This window comes from Gymnoscopelus microlampas (genome assembly GCF_963454915.1).
Source record: "Gymnoscopelus microlampas genome assembly, chromosome: 19".
NCBI classification, from domain to species: Eukaryota; Metazoa; Chordata; class Actinopteri; order Myctophiformes; family Myctophidae; genus Gymnoscopelus; species Gymnoscopelus microlampas.
The window spans coordinates 46,852,309-46,876,362 of NC_139956.1; the positions used below are offsets into that span (position 1 = coordinate 46,852,309).

At 42.7% G+C, this 24,054-nt stretch overlaps 1 protein-coding gene across 1 annotated transcript; it reads right to left on the bottom strand.

Moving 5' to 3' along the window:
- Window positions 1–22,177, bottom strand: LOC311034556 (GTPase IMAP family member 4-like; the record flags this gene model as incomplete). The annotated part of the gene is made up of 2 exons (XM_084042436.1): window positions 1–183; window positions 21,521–22,177. The coding sequence occupies 2 exons, from the start codon at window positions 22,175–22,177 to the stop codon at window positions 1–3; spliced, it is 840 nt and encodes a 279-aa protein (XP_083898562.1).
- Between the last annotated feature and the right edge of the window lie 1,877 nt (window positions 22,178–24,054).

The following is a 24,054-nucleotide window of genomic DNA, read 5'->3' on the forward strand; positions in this document are numbered from 1 at the left end:
TTAGGGTCTGACCATCCGGTAAATATAAGGCATTGTGCTTGTTGTTGTCAGAGTCTGGGCTTCACAATGAAGGTGGCTTTCCTTCTTTTCCTGTTCTGTCTGACTGAGGCTGATGACCTCCGCTATGAGGTCAAAGCGCTGTTCCAACAGCTGAATAACAGCATGGTGGAGAGGTTGAGCCACCTGGAGGGACAAAATGCAGGTTAGGACGGTTAAAGGATATTTACCTTTCAAACAGGAGTGGGGTCATTTTCACGTCTACTCTGGCGTTTCTTTGGTGACATTTTTAAGTTGCTTAATTCTATATTTATATTTGCTATTAGATCAGATCATTTTTCAATACATTTTTGCATTTGTTTTGTATATTCTTTGGGGGAAATTAAATAATGAAAAAATAATAAAATAAACTAAATGAAAAAAGTAACTGAAAAAACACGCATTAGAAGGACAATATCAGTCACCTGAAGCAGAGATGTGTGTTTTCAGTGGCTGCTGTTACATGGACAGTTTCATTCGGAATGAATACACCTCTATTCGGAATGAATGAATGGATGAATTCATTCAGAATAGAAATGCTCATGTAAACACCTCAATTGGAATAGAATATTCCATTCCAGTCTGACCCGAATGAATTTTCATTCGGGTTTGGAGGGGTGGTATAGACCGTTTGAACCGGGATATGCCAATCGGAATTGACCATGTAAACACTTTATTCCGAACGCTCCTCTCTGTTTGGAATACATGCATTCCTTTGCACCTGTCCGTGCTTAGCAGTGCTGTCAGAATTGTCCAAAAATGACCTATCAAATCTCGATGATTCTATTCTATAGCGTCATTTAATAAGCCTTTTTCTAAACGGGTATTTTAGTCCTCAGTTTTTAAAAAGAATCCCTGGCCACATGACAAAGATTTTTTTTTAAATCCCTGTCCACACGTAAACACAGAAACGCATTGATCAGCTGCAAGTTTCAATTAAAAAAAATATTATATTTTATTATTTTTATTTATTTTATATATGTTATTATTAGATAAATATAATTCATAATTATATTTATCTAAGTGTGAGTTCCAAGAGTCTCTTCTCAGAAATGTAGTGGAGTTAAAATAATATTTGAAATGTAGTGGAAAGAAAGAAAGAAAGAAAGAAAGAAAGAAAGAAAGTGTGGTAAATTGATACACATATATAAGGACTTATAGAGCCCAATTTCAACACACACACAGAGACATGAGGCTGATACTGAGTGGTCGACAGTGCACATTCCAGAGTGGTTGCTCTAACACTAGATGTCCAGTTCAAAGCCTTTTAGACAAAAGTATTATAAATGTAACTGTGTTGTTTTACATTCTTTTTGCCTAATAAAAATTTCAATCAATCAATCAAAGGATGCTTCCCAGAGGGCATCTGACCTTAGCTGACCTCTAAGAGATGTAGCACACACACCTAGCTCCGTGCACATCCAGTGTATGCAAGTACATACACACACATGTGAAGTCTGCCTATAAATACTGTGGGGACAAAGAAACCGTCCCTTCTTGCCTTGCCCTTCTTCTTCTTGCTCTGTTCTGTTCCGGCCACACCATGTAGCAGCAAGGCTGACATGTGCTCCTGTGCTCTGTACTCTGTTTTGTCCAATAAATCGACTTGAGGAACATTACTGGTCTGGACCTTTCTACTTGTGTCACGTAATACACTACAATTGGCGAACCAGCCAGGACGTGTAAATGGTTTGGTCTTCTTTAGACAACAGTGCTGGACACTGGAGTGTCTGTGACCGTTCCACACGAGAAGAACTTGAGAAGAGGAGTACAAGCTGTGATTATCTTTTTGGGAAGAAGATTTTTTGAAAGAACATCCGGACCAGAAGCAGACCATCTTCCTACACAGATGCAGACCCACCAGAGGAGCAGGCTATGGGAAATTGACAAGAACTGATCTTCAACTGATCTACGATGGGACCTCACAGCACTAACCCTGTGATGACACTAGAACTCAGCCTCACAGCATCAACCCCTGTGACGACATGGAAGAAAAGAAGTAAAAAGAGGGTTACAGGAAGACTTCAGAGTAGTATGGACAGAGGACAGCAGCAAGGATGCAACCAGGGAACAGCACTCAGCACTGAGGGGCACAGATGGCCCCCACCCATTCTTTGCCTATGCCACAGGATCCATCTCTGCTCCGTGTGACTGGACTTTGAGTTTGTGGACTGGATGGAAGGTTTAACATGTTTCAATGTTTGTCTGTCTTTTCAACAGGTTATTTGTTGATGTTATATGTTTGTTGATATTTAGCTGACTTAATTGAAATGAGGAGTATTAGAGGAAAGTTGACATGTGAAAGAAAAAGAGTCAACGAGGTATTTGCCACGAATGTGAAGATTATTTGTTTTTATGGCCTAACCTCTGGCATTTTAACATTTCAATTGAGCGGGTCCGACAGAGGTTCGGAAGCTCTTGGCCTTGGAAAACAGAGATTTAAAGTACAAACAGATGTATTATCTTACATGTCCTAAATTTGAAAATTGGGGAGAGTTTTTACACACAAACCAGCAGATCTACTATTCTGTAAGTGAGTGAAGACGAAGCTGTATCAACTAGTGTTTTGTTGAATGTATGTTGGTTATATGTTTGTGATAATGGTGATTTAAACTGCGGAGTGTTTGGCTGCCGTTTTATTGCAGTGTTGTAAAGGATTATTTTTCACTCTCTGGTCTCTTGTATTTAATGTGGGTTTACTTTGTGTTTTATTATTTCATTTACGGCACACTTTCCCTTCTGTTATCAATGTGTATGCTTCCGTTGGTAGGGTTAGCTTTGCCCAGTATTAAGACTGTGGAAAGTCTTACGCTCGGCGGAGGGGGCATTGGTGGAGGGTGGTGTTATCGATTAGTGAGTGTATGATTCATTGTATTCTTTCAGCTTCCATTGTTGGCTGATTAACATTTTTTCCTAGAGTTTAAGGAACAGAGAGACCTGCACACTGATTGGAAGGGGAATGCATTTTGATGCGACGTGAGCATCCTATGTATTTTCTGTGAATAAGATTTTCTGAGTTGTTTTATTTTTAAGCTTGTTTTATTGGGAAATAAGTTCCAGTGTTGCCGGTTATCGTCAGACGAGCGTCATGTGATCCATGGCTACGCAGTGATCGTAAGCCGACACGTTTCTAAATACTGATATCCTTGCATGATTTGTGGAACAGTTTGTCTATTTTTATTTTGAAATTGAATGTGAATCACCTTATGACAATACTGTGTAATCTTGATGCCTGTTTTTATGTTTGTCTGATTGTGTCCCAGTACTTTGTCTATCAAGGGGGGCCTATGAGAAGGTGTGGTGTGATGAGTTCTGTCTTTTTGAGGAGTATGTTTTGAATTATGGTTTTCTTGTTTGAGTTTGATTTTCTTCATTGTACCCTTGTTTACGAAGGACCAATAGGGCCCTCCGTAGGGGGGAATGTGGTAAATTGATACACATACATAAGGACTTATAGAGCCCAATTTCAACACACACACACAGAGACATGAGGCTGATACTGAGTGGTCGACAGTGCACATTCCAGAGTGGTTGCTCTAACACTAGATGTCCAGTTCAAAGGATGCTTCCCAGAGGGCATTTGACCTTAGCTGACCTCTAGCATCTTGGGGTGTTGTTCTTCTGCACAATGGACACACACACACACACACACACACACACACACACACACACACACACACACACACACACACACACACACACACACACACACACACACACACACACACACACAAGAGATGTAGCACACACACCTAGCTCCGTGCACATCCAGTGTATGCAAGTACATACATGTGAAGTCTGCCTATAAATACTGTGGGGACAAAGAAACCGTCCCTTCTTGCCTTGCCCTTCTTCTTCTTGCTCTGTTCTGTTCCGGCCACACCATGTAGCAGCAAGGCTGACATGTGCTCCTGTGCTCTGTACTCTGTTTTGTCCAATAAATCGACTTGAGGAACATTACTGGTCTGGACCTTTCTACTTGTGTCACGTAATACACTACAAAAGAAAGAAAGAAAGAAAGAAATACTCAAGTAAATGTACTTAGTTACTGTCCAACATTTGTCACCAGGAGCAGAGACGTGTGTTTTAATGAGCCTAACGTTCATGTCACTAGAAGTAGAGATGTGTGTTTTAATGAGTCTAACGTTCATTAGAAGGACAATATCTGTCACCAGAAGCAGAGACGTGTGTTTTGATGAGTCTAACGTTCATTAGAAGGACAATATCAGTCACCAGAAGCAGAGACGTGTGTTTTAATGAGTCTAACATTCATTAGAAGGACAATATCTGTCACCAGAAGCAGAGACGTGTGTTTTTATGAGTCTAACATTCATTAGAAGGACAATATCAGTCACCAGAAGCAGAGATGTGTGTTTTAATGAGTCTAACATTCATTAGAAGGACAATATCAGTCACTAGAAGCAGAGACGTGTGTTTAGAACTCATTCAGAAGGACAATATCAGTCACCAGAAGCAGAGACGTGTGTTTAGAAGGACAATATCAGTCACCAGAAGCAGAGACGTGTGTTTAGAAGGACAATATCAGTCACCAGAAGCAGAGACGTGTGTTTAGAAGGACAATATCAGTCACCAGAAGCAGAGACGTGTGTTTTAATGAGTCTAACATTCATTAGAAGGACAATATCAGTCACCAGAAGCAGAGACGTGTGTTTTAATGAGTCTAACATTCATTACCCACCATAAAACCCTTAATCTGACGCAAGATGGGGCTTTTGTCACAGCTGGCTCTGGGTCATGACAACATTGGGGAGGAGGCCTGCAGGGTAAAAGGTAAAACAAGGTGTATTTATTAAGAAGACTAATGACAACAACTAAGGAAAAGGTGAACAGAACATCTTAAGGATCCTATGAGGTGTGTTGCCAGACTTTGCGAGAGAAATAAGCAACCAGGTCTATGAAAACAGGCACAAAAGAAGCGACTAGGCCACATGAGCACTTTAAACCTACGTATATACAAATACATTGGATATTTGAAAATAGCCGATATACAAGCTCACTAGCCAATCTACAAGCTCGTTGTGAGATTCTAGATCGGCTATTTTCAAATAGCCTAGGTATAAAATAGTGCTAAAGTGGTTTATGTATGTTTTATAATATCATAATTTATATCTGAAAAGTAGCAAGTAACTCAAGTTTTCAAATAATTGTAGTGGAGTAAAAGTACAATATTTACCTCTGAGATGTAGTGTAGTAGAGTATTGGAATTTGAAAATACTCAAGTAAAGTAACAAATACCTAAAAAAATGACTTAAGTGCAGTACTTAAGTAAATGTACTTAGTTACTTTACACCACTGGAAATCTGTCCCAGACGGGAGTCTTAAAACAGATGGTGATAATTATGTGATTTTGTTTTGTTTAAAATTGTCTGTAAAATAGTTTAATTAGTTTGTAAAAGTTATACATTTCAATACAGGAGTGCATTAATATTTACCAAAACAAAGTACTGTGTGATGTATACTTTTGAAAGCGTTTGACAGAGTAACTTTCACTGAATAGTTGTAGTAATATTTCACCGGGAATATTTATACTTTATACTTAGCTCTGGTCCATAGCGTTAGAAGGAGTTCTCCTAACGCTATGGACCAGAGATACTTTATACTCAAGTACTGGAGTAATAATGACCACATATGGTCATTTGTTCTCATGTTTTTTTCTGGACCACAATGTTAAAAATGTCATTTAAATAGCTAATAAATGGTGCAATGACACAGTTAGTCCAGCAGAGGGTGTTATGACTCCATGACTCTTGCTGTCATAATGGTCAATGGAGAACTAAGTACTCCTCCTGGTCATAATTACAATAAAAGATAATCATGAGATGTATAATTTGTTGTAAAATTGTATATTTATGAAATGTAGCCTATATACTTTCCTGGATCATGTACCTTTAACTTTTGTAGGTGAACTATTGTCTGTCTGTCTGTCTGTCTGTCTGTCTGTCTGTCTGTCTGTCAATGACAACAGAAGAAAGAGGACTAGGTTCTTCATGTATGGATGAAACAGTGCTCCTCAAATTAATATGTATTTAGAGAATTTAATATGTAGTTTTATAAATTAAAATGTATTGAAATCAATTAGTATGTATTTATACAATTAAATATGTATATACATTTATATGGACAACATCCACACTGTCTGTTTGGATGTATGATACATCCAAACAGACATGTCCTATCGGTATTAAACAACGTTAAACTCACCAACATGGCAGCTGTACGGAAAGCCACCAGAGACATGTTATGATCTATTTTCTGCCAATACATTCCGTGCAGGATTATTTTTCAATCGATCAATATAGATCAATAGATCAATAGATCAATTGATCACACCTGGAAGTGATTCCATCCACACTGTTCAAAGAGGTTGTTTGTAACTCTGTGTCTCTGTGGGGTGCATTTCGCCTTTCCGACGTTAACGAAACCTAACGCTAACCGCACGCGGAAGCCACTAGTCGGAGTGGCGAGATGTCGGAATGGAAGGAGCACGACGAATGCTATCAATGCATTGAATGGGAGATTATCACGTTTTATCAGACCATTGAATGGGCGAAGTAGGCGACCTACTAGCTACCCCGCGATTTGTCAGACCATTCATTGGGCGTAATCAGGAGCTACTGACCTACCGACGGAGGCGGAGCAGTCCCCACAACAATATTTACGATTCTGTGCCTATCGGTACATAACTCCAACGGTGCTGAGTAGGCTCAGGCGAGCGTCGCACCGCTCCGGACGGCAACTCGGTCGCTTTAGCTCCCTCGGTGGTCCGTCGCGGGGCTCCAGCTCGCCTGAGACTGCACGCCTCCGTCATGGTCCGAAACCAAAACAACCAAAACCAAAACCGAAACTGAAGTATTTAAGTCATCTCCGTCGGTAGGTCAGTAGCTCCTGATTACGCCCAATGAATGGTCTGACAAATCGCGGGGTAGCTAGTAGGTCGCCTACTTCGCCCATTCAATGGTCTGATAGAACGTGATAATCTCCCATTCAATGCATTGATAGCATCTGAATCAGGTGGTCATTCTCTACTTTAACACACATGTAGCTGTAATGATGAGCATGGAACCAAATGCACCCATATGTCTGTAACTCTGAGAGTGTACACATGGAACCAAATGAACCCTTATGGGTCTGTAACTCTGAGAGTGTACACATGGAACCAAATGGACCCTTACAGGTCTGTAACTCTGAGAGTGTACACATGGAACCAAATGAACCCTTATGGGTCTGTAACTCTGAGAGTGTACACATGGAACCAAATGAACCCTTACAGGTCTGTAACTCTGAGAGTGTACACATGGAACCAAATGAACCCTTATGGGTCTGTAACTCTGAGAGTGTACACATGGAACCAAATGGACCCTTACATGTCTGTAACTCTGAGAGTGTACAAATGGAATACAAGGCTGTATGTTTGGTGTTTCATCCATCAGGTAAGACATGGATTTATTTACTAACTGCTGTTCAGAATGTCTATATAAACTACTCAAAATAATTAAGGGAACACTTTGATCCCTTAATTCTTTTGAGTAGTTTTTGTTAGCAGTATGTATGTCAAAATAACTAAGGGATCAAAGTGTTCCCTACATTTCTTTGAGCAGTATATTAATATGATGCTCCTGCTGTTTGTCTTTGTTACATTGATGCTGTTTTATTGGTTGTTCAGGGTTTTGTTGTTGTTGTTGTTGTTGTTGTTGTTGTTGTTGTTGTTGTGCCAGTGTTGCCAGTGAGAGAGAGAGAGAGAGAGAGAGAGAGAGAGAGAGAGAGAGAGAGAGAGAGAGAGAGAGAGAGAGAGAGCACCAGTATGTGAGAGAGCTTGCACGTCCATCATTGTTCTTGTACCTAAAACAACGTAAGGTCCCCCTGGCATGTGGCTCTGATCCTAGCTTCCTAGGCTTCAGGAGGAAATGTGACAAGGGTGAAATGAGGGGTTCTTAAAACTTTTGTAATTTGTTTTTATTGGTGCTTAATGTGTATAATTGCCTCATTTAACCCCACCATCTTATTATTTTTGTACCAATTATTATTACGCACTGTATTGTTTATAATTGTTCTCCCCATGATCCCCTGGTCACATGTATTGAGAGACATTGAGTGGCAGAGCGGCGGTCACGCCCAAGGCCACGGTCATGGCCAATGTCCCCAGACAGACTGTCACCACGGACAAATGAAAGAAGAGGGAGGTGTGGTTTGGCAGGTACAAAAGTGGAGGCGGGACCGTTTGAAAGAGAGAACAGAGCACCCAAGTGACAGAGGCGTCAGTGAGGAGAAGGACAGCAGAGGGGAAGGTTGTGCCGAGACACGGAGTAGAGGAGTGCATAGATGAAGTAGACATACCAGCCACCTAGGAGTTTGGAAGCCGAGGTGTGCCTACATTCAAAGGAGAAACCAAGAGGAGAAAGCGATCGAACCGAAGGGGAGGAAGAGGCGAGTGAGACCAGACCATATGAGAGACGAGTGAGACCAGACCATATAAGAAGCGCTGAGACTGGAAAGTGGCGATAACGTTGCATACGCAACCAACTCAGCGCCAGGTGTAAAAACCTGGCTGGCGAGTGAGTATTCGAACAAGCAACGTTGAATCCCTGTATAACCACTGCCTGAGACAACGCAAATGTATCGTGTAAATGCACAGTGAACTGGTCTAGATCTCTATAATTGCAGGCGGAGAGAAAGAAGAGAGAAGACGAAGACGACTGGCCTCAAACCCTTTCCCATCTTACCCCCATATATGGACATGCAGCATTACCCCTGAACAAACCGTGTTGAGTATCTTGAAGCACTTTATTGGCACAGCACTTTACTTGAAAAGTATTTGTTGCACAGAAACCCCCCATGCTAAGGAACCCTTGTGATTAAGCCCCGCGTAATTTGCACAACTTTATAATTTATTTTATAGTTGTTGTGTAGATTAATTGTGTTTTGTATGTTTATATAGGTTTTATTAGTATAGTGTTTATTTGATTGTTTTTAAGGCACAGAAGCCAATGTATTAGGGACCCAATAAATATGACTTACCTTTTTTGATACACTGTATTCGTGTCCAGTTTCTTAAAGGGATATTCTCATGCCAGTGTTGTATTCTCAAAACCAAAAGTATTGAAACTTACCAGTTAACCTCGAACCTGTGAAAGCCTGAAGAAGAAGTTAAAGTGTATTCAAAGGGGACTTCCCTCTATAACAAAAGTGGCGTAGTCGACAAACAATTAGTTCAGATAGGACTCACAGTAATTACGCACCCAGCACTTTATTGTGCATTTATATTTTATTGTTGTGAGTTTTATTCTGGATTATTTATTAAAGGAGAAGAGTGCAATAGTACAAACAAATTGCAAGTCAAATGTGATACAATTTCGGCCCTGTTCACATATTTGGCGTTGGCGGCAGGACTGGTTGAGAACAAACACATGAGAATACCCTTAAGAGAAACTGTACTGTTTTGTTGTTTTTGTTGCTTTTTGTTTTTTGCTTTACGGATTCAGAATGATGATGATGGCGGTGTATCCCGGTGCCCCATGGTTACCCATCTTTGGTGGAACAGAAGGCGAGAGTAAATATAGGGAATGGAAAGACCAGATTAGAGGATTATTAAGTACCCAGGAACTACCAGAAATCAGGAAAGTTGCTATTATAATTAAAACGCTAACCAACGAAGCTAAACGGCAGATTAGTGTGGTTGAGGAGGGCGAACGCGACACAGTGGCAAAAGTTTTTAAATACTTAGATGCTTTATATAAAGAAACTGTCTCTGTCGCAGAAATGCGCTCACTATTCTATCGGTGCGCACAGCGCGCAGGAGAGAATGTACAAACTTACACCCTGAGACTTAGAGAGCTGTTTTGTGGGCTGCGGCAGCACGACCCAAGCACCGCTCCCTCCGAAGCCATTCTTCGTGATCAGTTTGTTATGGGTTTAGCTGAGGGCCCCCTGGGCCAAGCCTTAAAAATATATGCTCGACGACACCCAGATGAAGATTTTGCTGCTTTACGCGAAGAAGCCTACCTGTTAGCTGCTGAACATGGAACTACTGAAATAACGTGCCACGCTGTTAATCCTATTTCTGTCCCCTACCCTTCTCAGGACCCTGCTTGGAGAGAAAAATTAAAACAGGAAATCATGGACGACGTAAAAACTCAAATGCAAGGATTCACGCAGGAACTCATGAAAGAAATCAGACCGCTCCTCCGCACTGGCACCAATGACGCACGAGCGCGCACTCCACCGCCACCTGAGCGACGGTATACGGCCTCTCAGCGCTACGAATGGGATGAAGGAGGTAGGCCGATATGTAGCCAGTGTAGACAGGCGGGTCATATAGCGAGATTCTGTAGATCCGACCGAAGTCAGTTAAACTAGTACGCCCTGTCGCCGAGGTCCGGGGGGCAGAGGTGCAACGTTCACAAAAAAAGTTAAGGGCCAATGAAGTGTTTGTGGGGGAATGTCCGACAATTGGGATAACAATGGGGGGAGTCCAAATGAGGGGTTTATTAGATACGGGGTCTCAAGTCACATTGATGCAGCAGAGTTTGTTTAACGAAAAGTTCTCGCAAGATAAAATGGAAAATGGGCCTCTGGTGTTTAGCCTACGGGCAGCAAACGGCCTTGATCTACCCTATTCTGGCTATGCCATATTCGATTTAGAATTAGAAGGACTGAAAATACCGGGAAGAGGAATCGTAATTGTAAAAGATGAACATTGTATTGAGCCGCTGATCATTGGGATGAACGTAGTCCACGCAGTGTGGCATGCATTATTTAAACTCTCTGGGAGGTCTGTGTTTCCATGCCAACAGGAGAGGACACCATGGAAAAAAGCATTCGCCGCCTGTAGGAGAGTGGAGGCAGTGACCCACGAAGACGGAGCATTGGGCTATGTGTGGCCTGTCGGCCGACGGAGAATCCGAGTCCCCGCCCGCAGTGAGTTAGTAGTATGGGGCCGTGCCTGGAAAGGTCCAAATGGAGCCGAATACGAGGCCCTGATGGAGGCCATGCCGGAAGGAACTGATCTGGGAGTGGCCCGAGCGTTGGTCACCGTGCGTAATGGCCGAGTCCCCGTGCGCATCTGCAACCCCCACGCGTATAGCGTGACCGTGGGCAGACATCAAAAGTTAGGGAAGCTATATCCAGTGGAGGAGGCCGACGTCCATGGACGACGAGACCTGAACCTGTCCCTAGGAACCGACGGAGCCGTGGAAGTGTCCCTGGTGAGCATCGAAGACGAGGGACCCGTGAAGACCTTACCTGAGGAGATGGAGGCGTTGACCCGGCGAGATGACCTACCTGACCAGCAGAGAGAAGAGCTGCATGCGATGATGTGTAAATGGAAGAAGGTGTTTGCAGTCCATAATGAAGATTTTGGGCAGACGGACGTGGTGCAACACCAAATACCAACTGGAGACGCGGCACCCATCCGCGAGAGGCACCGACCACTGCCGCCCTCCATGTATAGAGAAATGAAGACCTTATTGAGTGACATGCTGGACAAGGGAGTGATAAAAGAGAGTTGCAGTCCCTGGGCAGCGCCCATTGTCCTGGTGAAGAAGAAAGATGGCAGCTGGCGTTTCTGTGTCGACTACCGTAAACTGAATGCCGTGACGCACAAAGATGCCTTCCCTTTACCTCGGATTGAAGAGACTTTAACAAGCCTGACCAAGGCTCAGTGGTTCTCCACACTCGACCTGGCCAGCGGTTATTGGCAGGTGGGTATGGACCCTCGGGATCGAGAAAAGACAGCGTTTACCACCCCTTTAGGACTGTTCGAGTTCCAGCGTATGCCGTTCGGTTTATGTAACGCCCCCGCGACCTTCCAAAGATTAATGCAGCGATGCTTGAGTGGCCAGGTGACAGAGTCATTATTAGTGTACCTCGATGACATTATTGTATATTCACCTGACTTTTCCTCTCACATGCAGCACCTTGACCAGGTTTTCGAGCGGCTGTGGAGACACGGATTGAAACTGCGCCTCGATAAATGCAAGCTTCTCCAACCGGAGGTAAAGTTCTTGGGCCACGTTGTAGACAAAGAGGGAGTGCGCCCGGACCCTGAAAAGTTGGCTGCGGTAAGAGACTGGACCCCACCCTCGACTGTCCGCGAGGTCCGCGCTTTTCTAGGTCTGGCTGGTTATTATCGCCGCTTCGTGTCCTCATTTGCTGCCATAGCTAGGCCGTTAAATAGTTTGTTGATCGGAGTCCCGAATGATGTGAAGTCCCATCAGTGTAAAATAGAGTGGTCCCCTGAATGCCAAAACTCGTTTGATGCTCTTAAAACTGCCCTTACGCAGGCTCCAATACTGGCTTATGCAGATTATGACCGACCGTTTGTAGTGTATACTGATGCGAGTGGCCGCGGGCTCGGCGCCGTTCTGGCACAGGTCCAAGATGGCCAGGAGCGAGTAATCGCCTACGCCAGCCGAAGTCTACACCCTACCGAACAAAATGATGCAAATTATAGCTCCTTTAAATTAGAACTCTTGGCACTTAAATGGGCAGTGACCGAAAAATTTAAAGATTACTTAACTGGCGCTCATTTTACGATTTATACAGATAACAATCCTGTTGCGCATCTTCAAACAGCTCGACTAGGCGCGGTGGAACAGCGCTGGGCAGCCCAGCTAGCATCATTCACCTATGATATAAAGTACCGACCTGGAAAAAGCAATGCGAACGCAGATGCCCTGTCTAGGTTCCCTGTTCAACCTGTAGGAGTGGCCGTAGTGGAGTTGGCACCGGTGGAGAGAGAGGACGGGTGGGCTGGAGCTGAGTGGCGGGGAACACAGGATCGAGATCCGGACATCCAGATGGTGAAGAGTTGCGTAGAGCGGAGGAAACTGCCTACCCTTATGGGGAAGAGGAGTTGGTCACGGGAAGCCAGGCAAATGTTACGACAGTGGGACCGGTTGCGCATCAGAGACAATGTGTTGTATAGGCAAGTGATTGATCAGCATACACAAGAATGTTACTTACAGCTTGTTTGTCCAGGGGCGCGACGAGAGGAGGTGTGGAAAGGACTCCATGAGGCCTCGGCACACGCCGGAGTGGACCGGACTTTGGCGCAGCTTCGGCGCCGGTTCTACTGGCCGGGCATGGAGGGGGCGGTGCGACAGTTCCAGCGAGGTTGTGTTGCCTGCAGCCTACTGAAAGACAGGATAGAGCCCAGGGCCCCCTTACAGCCATTCGAAGTATCGTATCCTATGGAGGTAGTGGCTATTGATTTTCTCACATTAGGTAGGCCGAATGACGCATGGCAGAATATTCTTGTAGCAACCGATTTATTCACCAGGTACAGTTGGGCTATTCCAACGCGTGACCAAACTGCGCCCACGACTGTCCGTGCGCTTTGGACACATATTATTCAGCCATTCGGTTGCCCGGCTCGTTTCCATTCGGACCGAGGCCCGAATTTTGAATCCGAATTAATGCAGCAATTGTGTCATACATACGGTATTACTAAGAGTCGCACCACCCCTTACCACCCAGCTGGTAATGGGGGGGTGGAGAGGTTTAATCAAACACTGTTAAACATGTTGCGCTCTCTAGATACTGATCGCCAAGGCAGATGGAATGAACACTTACCTGAGTTAGTACACGCTTATAACAATACTGAACATGGTGCGACAGGTTATGCGCCTGCGTACTTAATGTTTGGTCGCCACCTGAGGCGTCCGGTAGATGTAGCATTAGGAGTACCGTTGTCACAAAATCGAATGGGAGTGGGAGATTGGGTGCAAGATCACCAGAAACGAATGGCCACAGCGTATAGGACAGCCGAGAAAAAAATGGTGCATATAGCAGGACAGCGTAAACAGGTCTATGACCGCCGAGCCGGTATGCCACCATTGTTACCTGGAGAGAGGGTGTGGGTACGAAACCGGAACCGACAGGGACAAGGTAAACTGGGCCCATGGTGGGACCCAGAACCTTTTGTGGTATTGGAGAGGGTGGGGGATGCGGGCCTAGTATACAGGATCCGACCTGAAAAAGGAGGGCGAGATAGAACGATCCATAGGAATGCATTAAAAGTGTGTATAGCCCCCAGGTCACCGATGGAGAGTCCCGAACCTGCCCCAGTAGCCGAACCGGTGGGACCAATATGGCCGCCTTATGTAGGGTTTTTCCCCGGTCCTAGGGAACCTGAAGGTCCGCGGCGCTCTGGAAGAGCGAACCAAGGACAGCCACCTGAGAGGTACGGGCATGACGTTTAGAACCAGTTGCCAGGGACTGCCAACGAAAAAGTAGGGGGGAATGTGACAAGGGTGAAATGAGGGGTTCTTAAAACTTTTGTAATTTGTTTTTATTGGTGCTTAATGTGTATAATTGCCTCATTTAACCCCACCATCTTATTATTTTTGTACCAATTATTATTACGCACTGTATTGTTTATAATTGTTCTCCCCATGATCCCCTGGTCACATGTATTGAGAGACATTGAGTGGCAGAGCGGCGGTCACGCCCAAGGCCACGGTCATGGCCAATGTCCCCAGACAGACTGTCACCACGGACAAATGAAAGAAGAGGGAGGTGTGGTTTGGCAGGTACAAAAGTGGAGGCGGGACCGTTTGAAAGAGAGAACAGAGCACCCAAGTGACAGAGGCGTCAGTGAGGAGAAGGACAGCAGAGGGGAAGGTTGTGCCGAGACACGGAGTAGAGGAGTGCATAGATGAAGTAGACATACCAGCCACCTAGGAGTTTGGAAGCCGAGGTGTGCCTACATTCAAAGGAGAAACCAAGAGGAGAAAGCGATCGAACCGAAGGGGAGGAAGAGGCGAGTGAGACCAGACCATATGAGAGACGAGTGAGACCAGACCATATAAGAAGCGCTGAGACTGGAAAGTGGCGATAACGTTGCATACGCAACCAACTCAGCGCCAGGTGTAAAAACCTGGCTGGCGAGTGAGTATTCGAACAAGCAACGTTGAATCCCTGTATAACCACTGCCTGAGACAACGCAAATGTATCGTGTAAATGCACAGTGAACTGGTCTAGATCTCTATAATTGCAGGCGGAGAGAAAGAAGAGAGAAGACGAAGACGACTGGCCTCAAACCCTTTCCCATCTTACCCCCATATATGGACATGCAGCATTACCCCTGAACAAACCGTGTTGAGTATCTTGAAGCACTTTATTGGCACAGCACTTTACTTGAAAAGTATTTGTTGCACAGAAACCCCCCATGCTAAGGAACCCTTGTGATTAAGCCCCGCGTAATTTGCACAACTTTATAATTTATTTTATAGTTGTTGTGTAGATTAATTGTGTTTTGTATGTTTATATAGGTTTTATTAGTATAGTGTTTATTTGATTGTTTTTAAGGCACAGAAGCCAATGTATTAGGGACCCAATAAATATGACTTACCTTTTTTGATACACTGTATTCGTGTCCAGTTTCTTAAAGGGATATTCTCATGCCAGTGTTGTATTCTCAAAACCAAAAGTATTGAAACTTACCAGTTAACCTCGAACCTGTGAAAGCCTGAAGAAGAAGTTAAAGTGTATTCAAAGGGGACTTCCCTCTATAACAAAAGTGGCGTAGTCGACAAACAATTAGTTCAGATAGGACTCACAGTAATTACGCACCCAGCACTTTATTGTGCATTTATATTTTATTGTTGTGAGTTTTATTCTGGATTATTTATTAAAGGAGAAGAGTGCAATAGTACAAACAAATTGCAAGTCAAATGTGATACAATTTCGGCCCTGTTCACAGAAACCTAGTGGAAAGCTAGACAGTCGCTCTTAAACGATCTGTGCTGTTGGGCCTTAAAGTGAGTAGGGTCTAACTCTGAGGCGATGGCTGTCTCAGAGGACTTTATATCTGACTCCAGTATCTCTGTCAGAGCATCTATTGACTGCGTGTGGAACAGAACACCAACTCCCACTGACTAATGCCCGAGGCCGCCTCTTATGGGCACAACAGCAAAGGCAGCGATAACACTGGACTGAGCTGAGATTGCAAGGGAAGATAATGTTCATGATCTCCCCTTTAAACAATCTATTTATTTCCACAACTTACTCTACATCTACCAGACTACCAGACATTAAAATAAATATTACAGTACATGTACAACTTCAAGGTGTGTTTCCTATTTAAACCAATAGACAGGATGAGATGAGAAAAGTTTAATGTCATTGGTTGTAATTAACAATGTTTTAAAACAATGGTTCTCAAACATTTTCATGTCAAGGACCTCCAAATTAACTGTAGACCCCCATCTGAAGATCATTCATAATGTTTCACAATTCTTCAAGATTTTTCAAAATATTTTGAAAAAAGCAGATCCACAAAGTGTCTCATCACAATGTGTTGTGAGCTTGTAGATGTGCTATTCCTCATAGTCTAAGTTTAAAATAGGGTTACGGTGGTTAAACTGATTTTTGAGCGGTGCAACCGCTCCTATAAGAGGGTTTAGGACCCATCCGTGGTGAAAGTTTTTCTTTCCGTCGTGAAAATGTGTCTTTCACTGTGACGCCATGCTGTGGAAAACACACCCATAGGCTAAGCTTTGCAGGACGTGCTGTGATTGGCTAGCGAGACACATGATGAAATTAATAACTAGAAAAAGTGCTCCTCGGAGCACAACTCTCCGCTGTTGGGAATGTTGGGAATGTTCTATCTGTATAAGTGTCCTATCCGTCCTGTCTGTATAAGTGCCTGTATAAGTGTCCTATATAAGTATAAGTGTCCTATCCCTCCTGTCTGTATAAGTGTCCTATCCGTCCTGTCTATGTAAGTGTCCTATCCGTCCTGTCTGTGTAAGTGTCCTATTCGTCCTGTCTGTGTAAGTGTCCTATCCAATTGTTACAGTATCCGCCATTTCTCAACCATTTCGTGATTGTTCCTGTCTTACCTCACTCTTACCAGACTTGTGTTGGGAATGTTGGGAATGTTCTAATTCTTATGTTCTAACTGTCCTATCCATCCTGTCTGTATAAGTGTCCGATCCGTCCTGTCTGTATAAGTGTCCTATCCATCTGTATAAGTGTCCTATCCGTCTTGTCTGTATAAGTGTCCTATCCGTCCTGTCTATGTAAGTGTCCTATCCCTCCTGTCTGTGTAAGTGTCCTATCCCTCCTGTCTGTATAAGTGTCCTATTCGTCCTGTCTGTATACTGTAAGTGTCCTATCCGTCCTGTCTGTGTAAGTGTCATATCCCTCCTGTCTATGTAAGTGTCCTATCCGTCCTGTCTGTGTAAGTGTTCTATCCGTCCTGTCTGTATAAGTGTCCTATCCGTCCTGTCTGTATAAGTGTCCTATCCGTCCTGTCTGTATAAGTGTCCTATCCGTCCTGTCTGTGTACTGTAAGTGTCCTATCCGTCTGTGTAAGTGTCATATCCCTCCTGTCTATATAAGTGTCCTATCTGTCCTATCTGCCAATTATGTATCAGCCATGCAGCCATTTCGTGATGGTTCCTGTCTTACCTCACTTTGACAGTGGCAAAGACACTGTCAAAGTGATGCCATGTATTTATACAGTATTTCACCGTATTGTCACGTGTCACGTGAGGCTTGACCAATCGGTGTGTCATATTTAGAAAGTGAAAACAATACTCTCCTGCGGAGAGTAATAATAATAACAATACTCTCCTGCGGAGAGTAATAATAATGTAAAAAATGTAAGCACGTCACTTCGCAGGACGTGCTGTGATTGGCTACCGAGATGCACGATGAAATTAATAACTCATAAATAGCACCGCTCACTTCACACTGGGTGTGATTTTATAATACTATATTAACACATTTTGCTAGGGACCCTGGAACCCCCCCAATGACGTTTTGGGGTCCCCAGACCCCACATTGAGAACCAGTGTTTTAAAAAGTTTTAAAAGTGAAAACCACCGTCTCGTTTTCTACAATATGGTTTATTCACACAGTTGTCTCTCACATGCAGGTATCTTCACATCACCAAAGAAAGGAGCCTATCTCTTCAGATTCACTGCATTTAATACCTCATCAGAGTATTTCCAAATCCAGATGTATAAAAATGAGCAGAGACTCTTTTATAACCATGGATACACTGCTGGGGGTCATGAATATGTGTCTAATGGAATGATCATAGAGCTGGAGGTGGGAGACGTAGTTTACATGCGTTTACCTAGTGGGAACAAGCTCTATGATAACTCATACAACCACATGATATTCAGTGGTTTTCTGCTCTATACTATGTAACACTGGTACCATTACATTATAGATGAGTGTTTGTTGGCCTCCATAAGGCTCATATTCATCCTGTCAATAAACACGTATTCAAAAGCATTGTTATCAGTCTATTGTATGTTTTACAGATTATTTGACTAGATTAGATGCATGTCCTTTATCCACAAGGGAAAATCGTTTTGCTGATGTAGTAGTGTAGACTATAATACTGTACATCTAAAAGGTCAGTGATGTGTTTTGTCCATATATGGCACAGGCAGTATATGAGAAAAACAACACTGTTTCACATACTATTCAGCTTTGTAAGAAAACGATCTGGATTATTGAAGAAACAGACATTCTCAGTGAAAGAAGACCTTTAACAAGATGCATCTTTTACATTGTGTGATATTCTTTGTTTTTTAGGTCAGTGGAGAGAATCAATGCTGACACTTGACACAAACACCTTTAGACAGAGGAAATGTATGCACTTCATAAGAAACAAGCAAATGAAATGTCATTCAAGCCACTGGGAATGAAAGTATGAAAGGAGTGTGTTCAATATGACTCCCTCTGGAGAAGGATTCTGTCTCTTATCTAATCTAATCTAGTTTTAACCCATTTAGACCTGGAACACCTATTTGTTGTTATTTTCAATCTGGGAACCCATTTTTGTGACATTAGACATCTATAATATGCTTGTAGATCTGCCGATGTTTAGAGTGTGAAGTGGTTACAAATGATTTTGATACTTTATACGGAGATTAGCTGTTCACAGACAGACACACGGATGGACAGAGAGGGTGCAAAACATATTCTCGGCCATGCCTTTCGGCCTGACGGAGACAATAATAATAACTAGACGCGTCGCAATTGGCAATTGCAAAGTGTGGTTGCGCCGACGCCGGTCGGGACTCGAGTAATACACCGGGAGGAATACCGTCGGAGACTGCGCCAATTACATTGTCACGTCACTCCTGAGATCACTTGCGTTTCATTTTGAGAGGATTGATCCCCCCAAAATAAGGTTTTTGCATGAAACGGTTACATTTTGAGCATTTGTGGCGCCCCCTATGGATCAAAGTAGAAATGCTTTTGGGGATTGGTTTAGTATACCACCCTTGACATGTGATTCAAATTTGGGATTGACCGGACGTTTTGTTCGTGATTTATGGCATTTTTTGTCAAACGGGCCCCTCCCGCTAACTTTGGAAGCCATTTACGGACGAACGGTACGGACTATCAAAATTCTGCTTGGATAGGTTTATTGCATGGGTCCATAGATCACGTGTACCGATTTTTGTGAGATTTGGACAAAATATGTGGGAGGAGGAGCTAAAAGTGTGTTTTGAAGAAAATTCAAAATGGCGGAAAATCTATCCTGACGCAAATGGGCGTGACCTATATGGGGAGTTGCGTCATGACCCAAGGAATCTAGGGAAAAAGACATTTTGATTTTACGACCTACGATTCAAGAGTTATAAGCCAAAACGTAAAGTGGGCTGTTATAGCGCCACCATGTGGCTGACTGGTGTGATCCTTTTTGAAATAATTTTGCAATAAACTATTAACCTCCCCTCCAAGTCTTGTAACTGTAGCCCTTACGGTTTCCGAGAAAGAAATACTTGAATGTTTTTTTTGCAATTCCCATTAAAGTGGATGGGGAAATTTAATGCACTAATAAATCAATATCAAAAAATCTATCCAGACGCAAATGGGAGTGGCCTATATGGAAAGTTGCATAATGACCCAAGGAATCTAGGGAAAAAGACATTTTACGGCCTACGGTTCAAGAGTTATAAGCCAAAACGTAAAGTAGACTGTTATAGCGCCACCATGAGGCCGAATGGTGTAATATTTGTTTCAATAATTTTGCAATAAACTATGAACCTCCCCTCCAAATCTGGTAACTCTAGCTCTTACGGTTTCTGAGAAAAAAATACTTGAATTTGAGTTTTTTCACTTTTCCATTAAAGTGGATGGGGAAATTGAATGCACTAATAAATCAATATCAATAAAACCATGTAACCAATCCCTTAGCAAAATAGAAGCACACGATTCCCGGTGAAGCCGGTCATTTTGACATATGGCACTAAATTGGGAAAAATAAACTGTGGGAGGAGATGCGGCTCAAAGTATTGTTTATCTATAATAATAATAAAGTGTGAAGATTACTATAGTCTGGTTGCCCTGTTAGGGCAACCACACTAACTAGAAAAAGTGCTCCTCTGAGCACAGGTCTCCGCCTGGTCTGGTAGGTTAGTGTGGCCTTGTGGTGGCGCTATAATGTGAAAAGGGTGCCATTTGTGTTTAGTGCCTCAAATAGGATGGAATATGGAAGATCGGACAGATCCGTGTTGATCACATGACTATATAGATACTGTGTACCAATTTGTGTGATGTTTGGTCCTCCTGGTGGCGCTATAACAAGCCAATCTGAAAAATTTGGGGCAGAGGTTCGTCTTTGGCATCCAGGGAGTGTGTGTGCACAGTTTCGCAGCGACCAGGCCAACAGTGCTGGAGAGCTGTTCACAGACAGACACATTTTGTAGTCATTTTCCAAATAAAAATCTAAATTAATTGTTGAGAGAACAATGTATTGAACTTAAAATCTTGCCTATAATGTGACCAATTAATCATTGAAAAGTTACTGTAACATATGTGTCTAAATTAAATGAACTTATTTCCTTTTCCACATTTGATTTTGTGGCAAAATGTGTTGACATAGATGCGTGAAGGACATGTCCCCACTATCTTGAAAAGAACTTGAATTGTCCCCTCCATTAGACCCTATGAAATTGAATTCATCACCTGTGTTGTATACAGTATAATTTCCTAATCTGCAGTGGTGTACTCAACCCTACGTGAGTCAAAGTATAGATACTCTTGGTCAAATATTACTCAACTACAAGTGAAAGTTTGATACTCTGTCAAATTTGTACTTGAGTTTAAAGTGTTGCTTTTAAATGTTGCTCAATGGTATGCAAAAGTAGAAATTACAAAGTACATTTTCCTTTTTCAATATTACAAGACACTAAGTACAGCTGTAGTGGTCAAACCTTTCTTTTTATTTCATTTTATTACAAAATGACAAAGTTTTTCTAAACCAGGTATTCTCTCCTATAAGCCTGACAAATACAATCTGCTAATCCCCCCCCCCCTTTTTTTAAGAATAGAAAAGAAAAAAGAATCAATGAGCCACAACAAGACATGCAACATGTTATTATAGTATCCTATATCCTATATACTAGCCACTTTCTTGACTTGAATATATATCACTGAAGCTTTGTTGTAGGCGAAGCTTTCGCCTACAACATATCCTTGAAAGAAAGGAGACCTCTCCTTCATATTCTCTCAGCAGTACTTCTTCCATCTCTTCACGTCTCTTCTGTTCATCCTCCTGCATTGCTTTCTCTGCTTCTTGGAACATCTCAGTGGTGTAGTGGCTTCTTCCATTAACCTCCACCATCGACTCGATTTTCACCAGCAGCTCAGTGACCTGAGAGGGATCCTTGGTTTCGTTGTTGAAGACATGATAGCGACCGTTACATTTGCTGATTATTTCTTGTATTTTTTCACTCTTTTTCAAAAAGTCTTCAACTGGATAACCATTGAGCAAGTCACCACCAGTGAGGAGAATCATGGTGTATTTGTTCGACATGTCACCAAATGCCATCTGAATAATTTCCACACATTTCTGATCCTCTTCTGTAAATCTTCCCAGTCTGATCACAATCAGGAACACATGGGGACCAGGATCAGCAAAACAAATACACTGTTTGATATCATTCATAACTTTATCATCTCTAAATCTGGTGTCAAAGAATCCTGGTGTGTCAACAACAGAGATGTTTCTACCATCCACTAGACCTCTGGCCTTCTGACAGTCCATTGTCAGAGATTCGGATTCAAATGCAAATTCGGATTCAAATGCCTCACGACCCAGGATGGTGTTTCCAGTGGCACTCTTTCCTGCTCCGGACTTTCCAACCATCACGATACGAACTTCTTCATCGTTCGTCTTGAGAGCTGGTGGATTAAAATGATATGGTTATGGATGATACATATTAGAGGTTTCCTAAAAAACATTGTCTAATATATTGTATTATATCTGTGTGTGCGTGTGTGCGTGTGTGCGTGTGTGTGCGTGTGTGCGTGTGTGCGTGTGTGTGTGTGTGTGTGTGTGTGTGTGTGTGTGTGTGTGTGTGTGTGTGTGTGTGTGTGAGAGAGAGCACATACTGTACCTTTTGAACTCATGTCTGCCTTGAAGTTTGTGTTACTCTGTGTGTGTGAGAGAGAGAGAGAGAGAGAGAGAGAGAGAGAGAGAGAGAGAGAGAGAGAGAGAGAGAGAGAGAGAGAGAGAGAGAGAGAGAGAGTTAAACACTGTTAAACAATGTATAGCAACCGTTTTTCATCACAAAATCAAATGAGTTGTAATAGTCTCTATACTGTAAGCAGGGGAGTTGCCCTCTAAGAGAAAGCACGTCTTAAAGGTTTACATTATCAACACAATGTCAAACCATCAAATAAAACATTGTTAACAGAGCGGCCTCTTCACCCATTTCCTAATAATGATTTGTCTTATTTAGCTCATGGGCAATTGTATTATGTTATCCTTGATATACAACATCAATGTGGTGCACGATTTGACAACTATTGCAGGACATGCAGTGGTGGAAAAATCATTCAAATGTTCTACTTAAGTAAAAATATCAATACGGCAATGTAGAAATACTCTGTTACAAGTAAAAGTCCGGAATTCAAAATTAACTTGAATACAACTACAAAAGTATTAGGTATCAAAATGTACCTAAAGTAAAAGTACTAAAATGTTTGAAAATAGACGATCTACAAACTCACAACGCGTCGCATCGCACCTTTGGTGCATATATTTAATGTTTCTTTACTTTACTTAAAACATCCAATGACCATTATAGTGACATATAATGACACTATAAGGCATTATAACAATGTATTAGTATAATGCATTGTGACATTATTATAATGGATTCTTATAGCTATGATAATTATAATACACTATTATCCTGGCCAAAAGAAACAAGCCTGTAAGTAACAAGTAATTATAAAGTATTATGATATTTTAAATTCTAAGTCTACATGACATTTCTTATAATGTGTTATGATTATTGTTATGAAGCATTATGAGTATGTATGAGTCCTCTTACAATGTTACGAGCAGATTATAACGCAATATATTATTATGTACTGTTTACGGCATTATATACATGGGTCTCAGTATCTTACCTGGGGCCTGTTCCTCAAAAGGTGAATAAACTAAGCCTGGACTTAAGCCAAATCCAGACTTGACAAAGTCGGGTCCATATAAGCCTCGTTTATTCCGTTCCTCGAAGCAAAGCCAGGCTGAAAAGGAGCGACTTTGTCGAGCTAGGCCTTGTCAAGCCAGGCTATGTCCAGCCAGGATAATGAAGCCAGGCTTCACGTATTTCTATAAAAGACCATGAAAGTCGATAGCAGAATCCTTGAACTTGACCAATCATGGAGTCCAAAACCAGAGCGGCGTTCCTCTCTGTGGCTGAACAGCAGCATTGCAGCAGCTCATGAAATCATACAAGGAAGTAAAATCTAAAATGTATTATAAGCGAGAAAGGAAACGCGACCGCAATAAATAGATCCAGGGAGAAAGCGTGGCAAGGTATTGCAAGCACACACAGTGTGTGTGTGTGTGTGTGTGTGTGTGTGTGTGTGTGTGTGTGTGTGTGTGTGTGTGTGTGTGTGTGTGTGTGTGTGTGTGTGTGTGTGTGCGTGCGCGCGCGCGCGCGACGGTACGGGACGGCAACGGGACGCACGGGACGGGACGCCGCGGGGGGTTGACCGCGACTGGGGGCCGCG